Source organism: Punica granatum, chromosome 6, assembly GCF_007655135.1.
Source record: "Punica granatum isolate Tunisia-2019 chromosome 6, ASM765513v2, whole genome shotgun sequence".
In the NCBI taxonomy this organism is placed as follows: Eukaryota; Viridiplantae; Streptophyta; class Magnoliopsida; order Myrtales; family Lythraceae; genus Punica; species Punica granatum.
In genome coordinates, this window is record NC_045132.1 from 17,677,830 (window position 1) to 17,694,248 (window position 16,419).

At 38.5% G+C, this 16,419-nt stretch overlaps 1 protein-coding gene across 1 annotated transcript; it reads right to left on the reverse strand.

Moving 5' to 3' along the window:
- Nucleotides 1-1,411: 1,411 nt before the first annotated feature.
- On the reverse strand, nt 1,412-16,224 carry LOC116210526 (bromodomain and WD repeat-containing protein 3). Its single transcript, XM_031544409.1, has 25 exons — nt 15,861-16,224; nt 12,801-13,170; nt 12,030-12,184; nt 11,585-11,824; nt 10,665-10,774; nt 10,478-10,555; nt 10,277-10,383; nt 10,026-10,120; nt 9,818-9,948; nt 9,559-9,662; nt 9,400-9,477; nt 9,148-9,226; nt 8,857-9,025; nt 8,184-8,254; nt 8,005-8,085; nt 7,842-7,912; nt 6,760-6,856; nt 6,565-6,624; nt 6,149-6,203; nt 5,660-6,060; nt 4,553-5,370; nt 3,338-4,058; nt 2,417-2,983; nt 2,231-2,289; nt 1,412-1,909 (listed from the first exon to the last, which is right to left on the reverse strand). The coding sequence occupies exons 2-25, from the start codon at nt 13,154-13,156 to the stop codon at nt 1,714-1,716; spliced, it is 4,899 nt and encodes a 1,632-aa protein (XP_031400269.1). The 5' UTR covers nt 13,157-13,170; nt 15,861-16,224; the 3' UTR covers nt 1,412-1,713.
- Nucleotides 16,225-16,419: the final 195 nt, after the last annotated feature.

Sequence of the window (16,419 nt, forward strand, 5' to 3'; positions counted from 1 at the left end):
TCCTTCAGCTGATGATGTAATTGATGTAATTTCATTTAGTGGAGGATATAATTGATGTAAAAGAGACTTATTTGATGTAAATTGGAAACGTAGGGAATCAATTTGATGGAAATCGACAAACTCAGGGACTAAATTGATGCAAAAAATAAGTCAGAGATATGATTATCGTAAGTTATAAAAATCAGGGATAAAATTGTATATTTACTCATTCTAAATATAATAAGACATTTGTTAAATAGCAAGTTACCTTACTAAATGCAAGCAACTTAGGGTGTGTTTGTTTTCGCAACAAAATTTAACTCACCTCAACTCAACTCCACTTATCTTCAATTCAACATCACAATCATTACTTTTTTTATTTTTTAAATATTTTTAACAATTCAATTCAATTTTTAATATTAAATTCTCTCAACTATTCATTACTTTTTCATAATTCAACAACACAATCATTACTTAATCATTATTTTTTCTCAATTATTTATTTCTTTTTCACACTTTTTCTCATAATTCAACAATACAATCATTACAAACCAATTAAAACCAAAACTCAACTCAACTCAACTCTCAATCCAAACACACTCTTATTTTTTTAGGAGACTCTGTAAAGGTGCTCTTTTAAGGAGACTCCGTATTCTAGACACTCACCTAAAAAATTCAAAAGTTTTTCGTTTTCAAATTATCTAAACTTCAAACAAATGACGGAGAGAGAAAACCGGCAATGGACCCCGCCGGCAATTAGGGATGGAGCTAGAAATTTCACTTGGGGGGCAAATATAAATTAAACCATATCAACGAAATATATTGAACGATATATACTGTACAGATAGTTATTAAAAATAGATATGATATTTTCAATATTACATAGATTTGATTTTCAAATTCTTTAGAATAATGATATATATATTCAAATTACCAAGAATTCTTCTATCTTATTAAATTTATATTTTACATTAAGCTTTTTTAGGTGAAATTCTATTATGAAAAAGGATAGTTTCTTACTGGCCCTAACTGATCATGTCGAATGGCCTCCCTGCGTTGAATCTTCACTTCGAATGGTTTCGAATGAGACCTCCTTTCCTCATCAGTTTTTCTATATTGAGGGTACGTCGGCACGCTGAAAACTAGCAGATCTCCCTCCGAGTGCATATCTCACAGGCACACCTACTCGAGAAGTTTGATCTGCCACAAAACTAAGGCCGACAAAGGATTTACAAGGGGCGCAATTTACCCATTCCATCGTCTTAATCCAAATGAAACCTCAAAACATGTACCTTCTGCCCTATCTATTAATCGACGACGTGTAACCTCAAAAGTATGTACTTCTTGCCATTGGAAGCATTACCGATCCATTAGAAGAGTCAGATTATGGCTTTCCAAAGACAAATTGTGGCCACAACTTCTGCAAATCATCTCTCAAGAACATCACAAGAGTGCGGGGTGGAAATTAGAGGAAATAAAGAATCATATAACGGTTACAGAGAAGGGGCTTTCTACCCAAGATAACTGTGCACAAATTCAACAATATCTTCAATCAATTAAGGGAGCGAAACCGTCGATGAAATATTCTACAGCTTATCATACAGACGATTTCGTGCAGTGTGATCATTTTCCAATCGACCTCATCTCCTATCTAATCTCATGTGAAGTATCCTAAATAGTATAGTAACAAGTTGGATCAAATTGTGCACACACTTTGGAATATGATTGCTGTCCCTACAATTTTGAGAATGCCTGGTCAAACCAGTGAGAGAGGCGCCTCATCTTGGTTGACATGTCACTGTTGGAGGCATAGTAAGACTGGGCATTGGAGAGCATCACCCGTATATCGTGCTTTGCCGCCTCCACGCTCCGAAAGTAACTGATCTCCAACCTCTGCTGTATCAGTTTCGGACAGATAGGTACTGGGAACCTGCCGATTCGAGAACGAGAAGAATGCTGATTTTTAAAGAAAATAAAAGGCGGGTGCTATGATTGTACAGTAAGGAAACAACTAAACATTTCATGCTTCCTCTTAAAATAGTACTAAAAAACTGATCTGCGCTACGCCCTGATTTTATTATCTTTTATATCCACAAGATCAAATGCATATAATTAGAGAGGGAAAAAAAAGGATTAGAATAGATATAGATATGCTTTTTCGATCGTGTTTTGCCATTTTTAGTCTAAAGGCCATGCAGCCCTAAAAATTGGACTAGCAAATAACATAATCTATTCGAAGAGAAAGGGATACCTGTTGCAAAAGTCCGGCTTTTGACCAAGTTCTTTCAACTTCTGAAAACCGTAATAGTCCTGCAACATTTAAAAATTTTCATCTTCAATGATATCCTGATGGCTCATGCATTGAATTACCAGAAGTATGTTTCAACTTGGTAATTATGCATGGGACCAGATATTAAGCCACAGGACAAGGACAAACCTGACTTTTAGCAACCGACCGCTCCAATGAAGCAAGAAGAGACAGGAGGATATCTTTACTATCACCATCTATCAGGCGCTGGCTGCGCAGAACATCAGGATCGTGCAATTCCCATGGGCTGTGGTGATAGCTCCCAGCATCTTCTTGATAATGGACATCATACCTTTCCCAGGGACTATCGGGGAATTCATACGACTTTGCCTGGGAGGAAACAATCTCACCTTCCCACCAACTACCACCCGCTTTAGTATCTTCCCTCCACCATACTTGACATTTGTCCCCAACAATCCACTTTCTACTCATGGAATTCTCGTACCACGTCTTCTCAACTAGAAAGTCAGGGAAATTTACAAGTTCAGGAAGTGTCAGCTTGAAAGATTTACCCAGAACGCTTGAGGCCTGGTCAACAAATTGGAGAGTAAGTTTACAGCAGCTGTCCCCTGAACCAGGACTGGCAGCATACTCAAAGCCTACAATTCTGCAAATTTCAACAGCCCTAAGGGTTTTGAACACTCTCCAAGGACCTTTATCTGATGAGCCGCTTGACTCAATGAACTCTTGATGGCCCTGAAAAAATTGCATAAACAAAATACAAATTTGAATGCTGAACGAGTTTTTCTTAAGCAGATATTTGTTTGTAAGCAGCACTAAGGAGGAGTTCAAGTTAAACCATTGCCCTTAAGCCAACTGCTTCAGGAACAATCATTTGCATTAGGATCTGTAACTGTCCTTGTTAACTATAAGCTTTTAGAATATTTATTGTCTTCCATGCACTTACACAAAATACATGCTTCAGATATAAGCATTTCGATTGCATTTACCAAGCCATTATCAATCCCAGTGTAATAACATTAAGTTTGAAAAGTGCCTTAAGGGGTTCATTAGCTTTATATACTTTACTAAAAATACATAGATGGTTACCTGTCTCAAATAAATGACTTCGTCACCCATCTGAGGAATGTATCGGTATCCCTCCTCGCGCTCAGACAACATAAGCCATGATTGTTTACCCTGTCCTGAGTTACTTCCTTGAGGAGAGCCCTGATCATTATCAAGTACATCATCCATTCTAGTTTTGTTAGACTTTGATCTCACCGTCAGTTTGGAAGTGGGCATCTGATGCTTAAGGTGCTCATTGTACACTTTCCTAGGGAAGTCCAGTGATCTTGAAGTCCCTGCATTCTCATATCTCCTAAACCTAAAAGTAAAGTTTGTCGTGTTGGGCTCTCTTGATGTTGCCTTCATCTTCATGGACCTTTTTCTACGTACGGCATCAGTTGCTTTCTCAGGGAAATCAGATTCAACGTCTTCATCTTCAGAGCTGATTCTTTCTGTAGTACCTTCATGCTCTCTGCGAACTCCGAAGTTCGGTTTGTTCTGTTTTACATCATCTTCAGTTTCATCCCCAGTAAAACCACCAGGAGTTGTGAGCTTCGGTAAACCCTTTGTCTTAATTCTAAGGATGGTTGATCGCTTCGGAGGGCTCTCTTGCACTGGAGTGGGGTTGCCTTCCAGGCGCAGCCCAGTCACAGTGGGCAGCTCATTGGATGTAAACATATGAGCATCCTTGGGAGGGACAAAATGCTCAGCTCTAAGGGCAGAGTCATTACCCAGTGTGTTGGTTTCAGACGGTCCCTCATCCCTGCAAGGCAACAAAGCTTCAACCCAGTAATCTAACTAAGCATGTGTTTGTTTCGACTTATTTTTAAGCGCCGAAAGTTTAAGTGATGAAAGCACATAGTAGATTAAGTGCTTAATGGAATAAATCAATATTTTTTATAATATAAAGTCAAATTACTTTTAGCTTATTTTACATTATCTGTCACTAATGCCCCAAACTTCTGTAATTTCAACATTTGATCCCAAACATATAAATTATAAAATTAAAGAAAAAGGAAATATGTAAATTTTTTTTTTTTAAAACAAAGGACAAACCCCATATCTGAAACGATCTGAGGCATGAAGGGGGGCAGTGGTGGCCTGGTGGCCATGACACCGGCCACCACCGTCTCAGGCGACGTCGCTGGCATCGTCGCCTGGGCTGCGGTGGCAGGATACGAGCCACCGCAGCAGAGATCTCCTCCCCTCTCTCTCTTTGAATATAACTCAGTTCTGGTTCTTTTCAAATTGACTTACCTTTTCATGGAATTCATATTTTCCTGCTGAAAACTAAAGCTAGGGTTGGATCCATCAAGTTCTTCAGTTGGAAACACGTCTGACTTCAAGCATGCTGCTGATCGAACTTTGACTTCCCCCCATTTAATTGCATCCCTATCCTCACTGGCAGCAGTTCGCACCTTTATGGTATTGCAAGCATTTTCCCCTAGCCCTTCAGAGATGAGATTGTGTCTGTTCTCATCCAAGGACGATTGCACATCTCCTGCATCTCCAGAACAGGCTGCAACATCCTTGGATATCGAACAAATCTTATTTTCCAGACTTTGTAGAGAATGTTTAGAAGACGAGTTCACTGCATCAGCTTCTGTTTTGACATTTTCTGAAGACACTGATTTCTTGGAATCACGAAGCATAAACTTGAGGACCAATCTCTTCCTGTTACCAGCATTCGGCTGACATTCAGGGACCTCCGCAGGCCTGTAAATTTGTCCGTTTTCATTCCTACATTCCTCCTGCCGCACACTAGGCAATTTCCTTTCAGTTTCACTTCTTTCAGTTTTCAATTTCAGTGGCCCGGAATCTCTCTCTGATGAAGAATCTTCCAAGTCGTCATCATCTTCTTCCCCAGTAGATGTTCCACTGTACTGAGAAAACATAGTCAGAGCATTCCTTGCAGCGACTCTCTGAGGTCTCAAGGCATTTCCTCTGGAAGATCTTTGCTTGGAACCTTTCTGGCGACTTTTTGGTTTCTTACTTCGAATAATCCTGGAGCTAGAACCTTCACAGTCATCCAGATTCCTCTTCCTTGTCCGTTTCCCAGAAGAGACTGGCTCAACCTTCAAGAAAATAGCAAACTTCAGAGCCACAACAGCAGGAAACTAACAGGAAGAAAATAGGAACCAATAATGTCTGGTCGTCTCATTCGATTCCTCGTGACCTCATCCAAGGTGATGTGACTGCCCTCAATGGGCTTCACAAGGAGGCTTACACTAGATTCATCGAATTGAGAGGCATGCATTGGTGCAACATTTGACCCATAAAGATTACTCCATAAAATAAAATTAAACAAAAAAGTAAAAAAGAAAAAAAAAAGGGAATCAAAACAGAAGGAAAGAAACAGCTTACTTCAGTACTACGTCTATTCCTTCCCGACCGCCGTCGCCCATCTTTATTATTCCGCTCGTCTTCACTGTCTGCAGCACTGCAGTCAGGATCACTATAGAAACCGATGCTTAAACTTTGCCTCTCACCTTCACTGGAATATTCCTCAGCAACATTATATTCTGAATCATTATCGTCAGTCATAATCTCATTGTCAGGTTCCCAGTACATGGCATCGATAAACTCGGGCAATGGCTCCATCATCCGTTCCAAATCAGCCAATGGTGGCACCTGATAATCCTGGCCTAGACTGAAATCTGGGCCCACAGCAAATCTTGTGGGTGAAGGACGCCACTCCATACCAAGGGCACCAAGCCGACGTTTCTGGTACATGGTCTGATATGGTTCGGAATATGGAATCAGACCTGGCATTGAGGATAATCATTAGATTCCAACAGAGGATAAAAGCTATATAATCAGATAGCAACTAGAGATGCAAGGTCAGCAACACACTCGAGTCACATAGTGGATCTTGAAAATTTCTTCGGTGTGGGGGTTGCTGGGACTCCTGCCTCAGATGCACCATAGGTGACATTAGTTCCAGCAAAATGCAAATAAGAAAGACTGGACTAATACTTGAAATAGAATATTAAGGCAATATAATTGATCACTCAATTGTCCCACTGTGCAGTCAAGTAAAAACTTAAAAACTGGCTAACGCATAAGAAAACATTGATGCTGCAAAACTGCAGAGACATGGAAGGAAATGAAAGCAAGATGATTGAAATGGGAAAGCTTTTTTTGTCTTGCACCACTACAGAGATGATAACTACATATAGCCAGGGCATACTGTTTCCTGGATACGAGCAATCCTATTTCATGCATCTGTCCTTACTGGCAGCTAATTAGCTAGAGAGATGACCCCTAACCTGATCAAGGACATTGCCTAGAGTATCACGGATAAGTGGGCGATAATCCCCGAGAAAGAACTGCACAAAGAGAAATCAAATAAATAAATGTCAAAGTCAAGCAGGTCATGCACATGCCAAGTTTTTTGATATACAACAGATTGCAGCAACCGCTGAGGGGAAAGAGGTAACTCTAGAATAAGGAGTTTCAAGTACCTGATCATATTTGGCATCTTTTTGGGACTCCCCTTGGCCAGTATTTACCAGATGGATTTGACCAAAATCATCTGAAAAAACAATAGAAGTCCCATCCCTGCACAAAAATATAAGTCCGCAAGGATCAGGCTAGGCTTGCGCTGCATGAGAAAAAATAGGCATTATTGATTATTTTATTTTTTAATTAAATATTCAGAAGCCAAGTTGAAATTCAGTCACAGGAAGAATGCCCATTAGCAGAAGTGCATCTACTTTACATGGAAGCAGGAGTAGCACTGTATATAAGCAGCGCACAGGTCAGTTAAGACTGCTTCACGCATTATATGATTAATTTTCAGAATAACAAAAAGAAAACAACTCAGAATATCATATCAAAAGAAGAAAGCAGAAACTACACCAAAATTTCCATTAGAAATATAATGCATTGCCCCATTAGTTACTATCTTTCTATTTGCCACTAGAGACATACTTCCAACATGTCTCTCTCTTTTCATTTTCTCCAATCACAAAGGAATAAGCAGGGCATGAACAGAAGGTAAACTTCATCGAAACATGGCGCCAGAGCACATGTATCACAAAGAGTCAAGTTGCTTTACCATGGCTTTTGAACAGGTGATTGGGTCTAATGTGTACCATATTGTCAGCTGCCAAAGACTTTCATGTATCTTTTTTTTTCTTTTTTTTTGCTAACCCGGGGTGTCCGGGCTTCGCCCGACTAATCCCCTGGGCTCCGTGAACCCCCGGCGACGCACGAAGCGGGTAATCACGCCAAAGGCGCTCCGGTGGCCCCAAGGGGATTCGAACCCGGGTCTCGGAGCAAACTTGGGTGCTCATTAACCACTAGGCCAAATCCCTTGGGGTTCAAAGACTTTCATGTAATTTGTAAAGCAGTCTACTCTAATCTATAGTTGTTTATGCAACAGCTGATTATTGATAATATTCTCAGACTTTACATAGAAAAAAAAATTATTAGTGAGGGGATAATTTGGTCCAAGATTGATTTCATACCAAGCCACATGACTGGCCGCAAATAAATGTCATAGAGGCATTGAAAAGTTGTTGAGAATACAAATTTCACTTACGGAGAAAATTTTCCGTCGACCAACTTAACGCGTCCAATTTCATATACTTGAATAGGCGTTCCTTCCCATATCTAGAAACACAATAAAACAGCATCACAATTAACAATGAGCAGGTCACACAAAACTACGTTATAATGGAGTACTTTGGCTGATTTTGACTTACATCCCAAACAATTGCTTTTCCATCATACCCAGCACTCATGGCTATCCGAGGATTCCATGGATGAACGTCCAAGACATAAGACTGTTACATGCAACACCACTAACTAGTGAGCCATCAAATGCATAACCATGAATCATGATTCTTAAAACTCTATTTCAAGAATTCAAAAATTAACTTACAGATGCACTGTGACCCGTCAAACAATGGACTAAACTACCATCAGCTGCATTCCATACACATATCCGGCAATCTGTGCCAATCAAAGTCAAACTAATTATATGATGAGACAAAAGAATCAAAAAATGAAAGGTGCAGAAAAACAAAAGATTGAACTAGTCAAACTCAAATCAACCAGCCAATTAATTAGTAAATTAATTAAGATCGTGATATATTAACTGACCCCAGCTAACTCTTTCAGTTCACAACAATAACCAAGAGTAGGCTAAAGAAATAAATGCCCCTTAGCTTGGAAATCAACATCTAGTCAGTGATGTGGAATAAATTAAATACAGAAAAAAAAAGATCTATTGGATAATTACTCAGACAAAAAGCTGTCATCAAAAAGAAAGTAGGTTTACAAAGGAATTATTATTTTGAGGAGACCCATAGAATGCACCAGAGAAAATCAATATTTTTTTCAAAACAAATTTATGGGAAACCACAAATAATGCACTAGCTCAGAAAAAGAAAACATCTGACAGTCGCCATCATGCAGCAGAGGATGTGGCTTAGGACGAATCCACTTCAAAAACCTCTTTTGTGTAATTGGAGGTGTTTAAGATTTGGGATTAGGCTTCAGTAGAATAAAAGTTTCGAAGAAAACATTACACCTACAGAGCAGTTGTACCTTACCCATAATAGCTGCAAGTACAAAGCGATTATCCAAACTCCACATAATCATATTAACGCCTCTTGGAGTAGGAAGGAATCTCTGACGCGGACCTCCTCGGGGTGGTTGGGGTGGTAAAGGGGGAGGAGGAACTTTCAAGTGATATGCACGTGTCCAGCGTCCACCTTTCCCCTATTCATAGTCATATTCATCACAAAGAAAAAAAAGGAGCGAAATTTTTGGGAAAGTTAGACTATAGATATGAAAGATGGAACATGTCTATAATAGAAGTTATAACGCTGTGAGGATCTCACATTAGATCTACGTGATCTTGGCACCCATATAATTGCACTTCCATCACGAGAACAAGTAACTATATTGTCATGAGAGAACCTGAGAAAATTATTGCCAAAAACAAGAAGTCAATACTATTTGAAAAGCAAGAGCTTTTCAGAGCTAAGCAAAGAGAAGCTTTTCAGAGCTGGAGAAGATAAAAGACAAGGAATGGCAGTTCAAAATGTGCTTGATGTCCTGTATAGAATTATGCATCTTGAAAGGCTTCATACCAGTAATTTTTGAACTTAGGTATATTTTCCTCCTTCAAAGTGTCAGAGATTGATGATCGAGTAGCCACAGCACATCCACTGCATTCCAGAACATTCTAGCTGTGACAATTAGCGTGAATTCAAATATATAAAAGTTTCAGATGTTCATAATTAGCAAACCTGAACTGCACATAGTTAACATCATTCTCGTGACCAGCCAAGATATCCATCTCATGAACTGGTTGCTCTGATTCCTCTGTATTAGTTTTACAAGCATTCCAGACCTGCATGCACCTAACTTTTGAGTATAAAACAGAAAAATCCACCAGCAATGACAAGCATAAGCGTCAAACATACAGTATACATATATGCATACATATTGTGTGAAAGCGAAAAACCAATATCCAAAGGACCTTTAGGAGTGTCGAGTTAAGCTCACCCTTGCAAAAGTGTCAGAGCTACCAGTGACAAAGACAGTTCCATTGGCATTGTAAGCACAGCACAGTATTCGATGGCTCTGTGGATTCATACTAGAAGAGGGTTCGCCAGCTGAGACAGCATTACTCCTCCCTGCATATACTTTAGAGTTGGGCCCATTTCTCTTGGTAAAATCATGAAGATGATAAACATCAAGACAAATATCTAACCTGCAACAGCATCTGGAGGTTTTGGCAGGTAAATTCTTGGAGTACATTGAGAATATCTAGCATCCCAGATCCGACAAGTTCCATCATCCGAGGACCTACACAATACATGCTAGGCAATTAAACTGGTAAAACACAATTTAATTGAAAAACTGATAATTGTTTCTTCATTTCAAAGAGATTAGATCTACTAAGTGACTGGAAAGGCATCATGAGCAAGAGGTGCAACAACAAGGTCCAAAGTAAGGGCTTACGATAGGAGTTGGTACACAGAACTGGGCCTTGGGCTAAATGCAATAGCAGTTACGGCTCCAGTATGTCCACGCAAAACTGAAATTGGCACTCCATCTGGCAAGCGCCACTATAAAAGAATACATATGAAAAAAGAAATGCAATAATTGTAGTCTATTAAAGTACGAAATATTGCACAAAGGTGACAGTAAATAATTTCTTACAACTCTGATTACGAAGTCATTTGAAGCAGATGCCACCAGGGCATTGTTAGAACTAACAGCCAAATCTGTAATATCACCCTTCAAACATCACCAGGGAAAAAAAAAAGGAAAAGGAAATCAGCACAATGAAACAGATGATTGAAGTGCGTAAATTTTGACTTCCATGATATTGACATTCTAAACTTACTTCATGTCCACGGCAGCTGGCAAGGCAAAATGCTGTTTCCATTGACCAAATCTTGACGAGGCGATCATCTGAACCAGTAATGACATATCTTCCTGAGCGATCAAATATGGCTGGCACAAACAAATTAATGTCAAGGGCTTCCCTGAGAAGCTTGATTATAGGAAGTACAGGCTCCCTCCAAGAATTTTCACAAGAGTACTACCCAAACCATTTACCATAAGCTCTATCAATACAAACAAAATAATTCAAAAGCCATTCCAACTGTCAACTAAATGCCTCGATAAATAAATAGCTACCATTTCCACCTAATTAAAAATATTTAATTTGTACACAATAAGTTTCCTGCCTCTACCTGGTGCAATCCACATTTTCTTTACACACCTTTTGGAATCACTCTCATTTCTATCATTTTCATATGATATTTAGCTAGGCAGCTCTACAGCTGGCTCTAGTACAAATACATTCTGTTCTCTGATAAATATGAATAAAGTTCCACCAGGTCAAGTGCTCTCTTTGTTCTTGAAACCTTATTGAACATTTTGATGTGAAGCATCTAAAGAAGATCAGTATTTGCCACACAAGAAACAAATAGTCTTTACAAATTATTCTGTAGAAAGAACCCAAAAGCACCCCATATTTCTAAGTCATTTAGACTCACAAAAGCCATTTCATTATAGAAAAATAGACTAGTATAATCTAAAACATATTGTAGAAAGCTCATACGTTAACTTAATGTCGCCAAGTTAACATCAACATATGGATGATTCAAAAGACAAACCAGCATGTCATCGTATGCAAGAAAAAGAAATTCAAAGTTATTAAAATAATAAAGTATCAAAATAATATAATTATGCAAGTTCCATACATCAAACAAAATTAGGGAAGTTGTATGAAAATCCAAAAATAAAAAGGCTATATACCACAATAGACAGCAACTCGATGTCCCCTTAGCTTCTTAATATTTTGCATCCTCTTAACCATCATAGATGGTTTAGCAATTGCATAACAGGCAGAGTGAATTGACGGGGCCCGATGATGTTTTCTGAACCCTCCTCCAATTTCCCTCAAAAATAGACCACGAACCTGGTCAGCATGCATGTGAGGCCACAGCAAGTAGGCTGGTAAAGGTTTAAAAGGCTTCTTTGCCACAGTTCCGTCACCTGCAAACACAACTTTACACTTCAAATCAACTAATTCACAAGGAAAATATTATACAGCGATTGCTTATACCAATATTAGCATTATAATGTCCATAAGCACCGTATCAACTGATAAAATAGTAATTATGTTTTGCAATTTTGTGGGGACCAATGCACGAGAGGGAAGTAAAGACTTGTGTCAAAGAAAAATATGCAAAATACGTACAATCCAGGAGCGAAAAGGAACCAGTTCCCAGCAACGTAGGGACATCAGCTGCACTGGGAACCTTTATTCCAATCTTGCTACGTAGTGGAGGAGCCACAGTCAACATGAGTTTCTTCATAAGCCTTACCAAGTGATCTTTCGAAACATGAGGATACCTGATGATACAGAAAAGGCAATAGTTCAATTCTGACTACCTTCAGCTATATGACAAAACCAAGCTTGTTTATCTCTCCAAAGTAGAGTCTTAAATTTCAACCTTGTAATTTTCCTGGTTATTAACTTCATTCAGTTTTGCACTCCATCAGCATAGCAATAAGTCAATTCCAAGTAAATTAATAAGGGTGAATCTCGAAGCAATATGCATTGGAAGCGCAATATTCACATCTTGAAAGAATCTTAATACATAATTTATGCATGTTACAATAAAGAGTGAATGCTTCTCAGTGATAATAGTAGAGCCAACTGTGACATTATCAAGGAAAGGTGAACTGAAGGAAAATCCTTCAGCAAGCAAAAAGGCTGAGGATTTTAGTCATAATCAAATCGGATTGTATAAAGAATGGATTATTCTAGTAATAATAATGGAATCAGAGATTAAGTGTGACTTTGAAAAACATTTCCTGGTTGAGAATTAACCACCGTAAACTAATATAGAATGTCACAATATTTATTCATGGATATGATACATGAAGAAAAGATCACGATCTTTAAATGTAACTTTATTTAGCACAGAAATTATGAAGTGTTAAGAGAAGATATTGAGAAGTTCACCTTTCAACCAAATTACTATAATTTAGAGGGAAAGAGATCCCATTGTCTTCTTCATTGCCACTATGTGCACTGCTCCTTGAAAACCAAGCATGATATCTCCTAGGCAGAAGTTGATGTTCCAAAAGCTCATTCTGAAGGTGCACAAATGTCCTCTGGCATGGCCCACTAGACAGAAAATGCATAATCAAGAAGTATATTTCTCCAAGGTCAACATCTATATCATTCTCAGTAGCATGACTAGCCGCTCTCTCTTGCTTTTCATATTCACCAACTCCAGCCCCATTATTTGGGAGCAACAATGGTCTCATGCCAGGAGAAAGTGGCCCACCAAAGGAAGTACACTTCCGGAAATCCATAACACAAGTGAACACTAAATCAAAAGACAAACACTGCGTTAGCCATAGTGAGGGATTATCGGTGACCATCTAGATGTAGTAATCTGAGAGAATATCACACTACTTCAGAAAGAGGGAGATGTTAGCAAATGGTTTACATCAGAATTTGCATATACCAGAGCATAAAAGCAACTATTAAGGATGTAATTAAATCGATTTCATCCCTCAGATGATCTTTATGACTCTACAGATAATGTCTTTGAAATGTTAAAAGTGTTTACTACTGAGAAGTTCATACGAAAAGCAGTGATGGTTCCTTGTGTACAATGCATACAAGGAACATTGCATGCCTGAGCAATTTCTTTATATGTATTACATTCAAAAGCATCCGACAGCAGTCCTGCGGTCCATCATATACATATACATAGCGAGATCACGTAATTCCTTTTCCTCAAAAAGTGTTGATTACAGATTTTAGTTCCAGGAATCAATAGCCTTGTCTTTCTTTCAAAAATGAATAGGTTAAATCAGTCAAGAGACAAGGTTTTGTACTTGGGATCAAGTTATGTAAGTTAATAATACTCACGACAACTCAACTAAATACCGGGAAAAGAAAATAGCAACTTTAGCAGTTAGCAATCAAATTGGAATAATAATGAAAGCAATGCAAGGTCCTTCATCAAGGATTGTATAAAAAGATTTCAAATAAAGTAGTTATTTATTATTGCTTATACACTTGACTAAACATCATACTCACCCGATCTTAGTTTTATTTTCTCCAATTATCCTATATATACACAAAAAGACATATACATACATACATACCTATATATACTTTCAGAAAGACAATAATTCCATCAACAACTTATTTAGATGATGTAGCTAATCATGTCACTTCTTGTCCAGCACAGCTCATGAATCATATGGCAACTCTTCTCTTTATTCACAAAAGGGAAAGGGATCTTGCTTTCATATAAAAATATTTCATAAGCATAGAGCCAATTTCATTTCCCATAGGCGACATATACAACTTTTATTTCCAAAAACCTTTATGATAACTCAGCAGCTCTTTCTAGTAACTCAACTCCCATTAAGGGATGTCTTCCGCGAAAAAGATTTCCAGAATTACATGACTATTCGTTAGCCTGAACTCAACAACCAATATAATTAAAGACCAACATGCTGCAAAAGTGGAAAGTTATGCAAGCCTCTGTTATGAAATTGAAAAATACATTTTACATGTGGCAAAAGTGAAACCTATGCAAACCATTCTATTATAAAATTGAAATACATTTTAAAAAAAATTCCGAGCTTTTAATATTTGTAGAAATCCTGTTGCACATCTAATTAATTATATGAAATATATAACAATAGGAGACATGTTAAGCAACATTATTTAGTCCCCCCTTCTCTTCCCATTCTCTGCCCCCTTTGCAACAACTAGATGCCCAACGGAGAACTCATTTGAACTATCATAGATAAATATCAGCTTTCTAGCAGTTCTATTAGTGGGTTGATAACTTGATGAACCACGTAAAGCGACATTACTTAGGGTAATCGGGAATATATTTAACAAACCAAAGGCAATTCACAAACCTTGTCCCAAACTAATCTATCCTTGGTCCATGATCCTTTAAATATACAGTTTACTTTAATCTTTAGAAGTGTTTGATCACCTCAAGAAATTGCATTACTCTCTTGAAAACAAATAAAGAATGAAAGAAAAATGTTCCTAAGTTTTCGGGATTAGATAACATTTGGCAATCTCAGAGTTCCTCTAAAACTTTCAAATCATTTCAAAGGACATAAAAGGGAATTCTGCTATGTGTACTGATGGTCATTCTGAGCATAAACTTGATCTAAGCCTGATTTAATTCCACTAAGAATTGAGTCAGTCCATTTGTTTGATAAGTATAAAGACAGTACTGATAGTATCTACATTAAATACACAAACACTGACTTGTGCTATCCAAAGACAAGCTCAATCACATTGTAATAACTAAGCTCCAAAATGAATGTATCATATATATATATATATATATATATATTTGTATATGTATATATACAGAAATGCAAAGAAAGAAACAGTATCCACATTCGAACACATATGATGCCAAAGTAATCCCCAGTTTCCCTACTTCCTTAGTTCTTCTTCTGAATTTATTAGACTCGTCAAAATTATCTACACATATATATTCCGAAAGCTCAGCAGCTTCACCAAATTGGGAAAGTTAAAAGAGTTTCATATGTTCTAGCTTTCCAGACGCAAATATGCTCCTACAGCTTAATGAAAGTCATAAATGACCACATCTCATTTCTAGCAAGTCCAAGTCTCCCTGCCATGTACTTGGGTTGCCGAATGCAGAATCCCAACCATTCATTCATTCGTTCATTCGTTCGTTCGTTCGTTCGTTCATACTAACTCCATTTCCAGTAAGTCAAAATTTCCACCCTGCCTCAGCCAACAATCTGAACCATGCTTCCACAAATTAAACGAACCCATCTAAGATCAATTTAACCGATTCCCATAATCAGTCAATAATAGAAAATCTCCTAAGACACACGAGAAATGCAATCAAATTGTTCATCTCAGAGCAGCATATGCGAACATCTACCACAATAGAACAGTCGAGTGATTCATCGCATTCCAAAAACGAACGGCCTGAGGAATCAAGCCAACGTGCTCATGGACAGCATGACCGGAGTAATCAGAAGCAGGTAGTACCTTCCAACTGCTTCAACGGAGAGAGCGGCCGGCGTCTTCAGCTGCGGAGGGAAACTCGCGCCGCGCCTAACCAACGATCATGGAAGAATCACCTGGGAGGGGGACGGGGAAGAGATCCGAGAAGCTGAAATGGGATTGGCCCGTGCGACGGATGAGGAATCTCTGTGCGTCAGATTGAGAGAAAGAGAGAGGGAGGAGAGGGAGGGAGAATCCAAGCACTCATCAGCTTCCTCGCATGGAGCCAAAGCGAGGAAGCATAAATGCTCGGTGAAGAAGAAGAAGAAGAAGAAGAAGAGAGTGAAGAGCGGTTTTGTCTGAAGAGGAACGCAGAGAGAGAGAGAGAGAGAGAGAGAGAGAGAGAGAGAAAGGGAATTTTTCTAAAGCAGCCAATTTGGATTGGGGGATTAGATGGTAAGTCCCGATTATACTCATTAATCATCAGGAGACAAAATCCAACATCACCGCCTCTCATACCCAGCCAAACAAAAAAAAGAACACCCCACCACCTCTTACGTATTTTGGGTTGCCATGTATATAGATCAAGGAGATAGACGAGAAT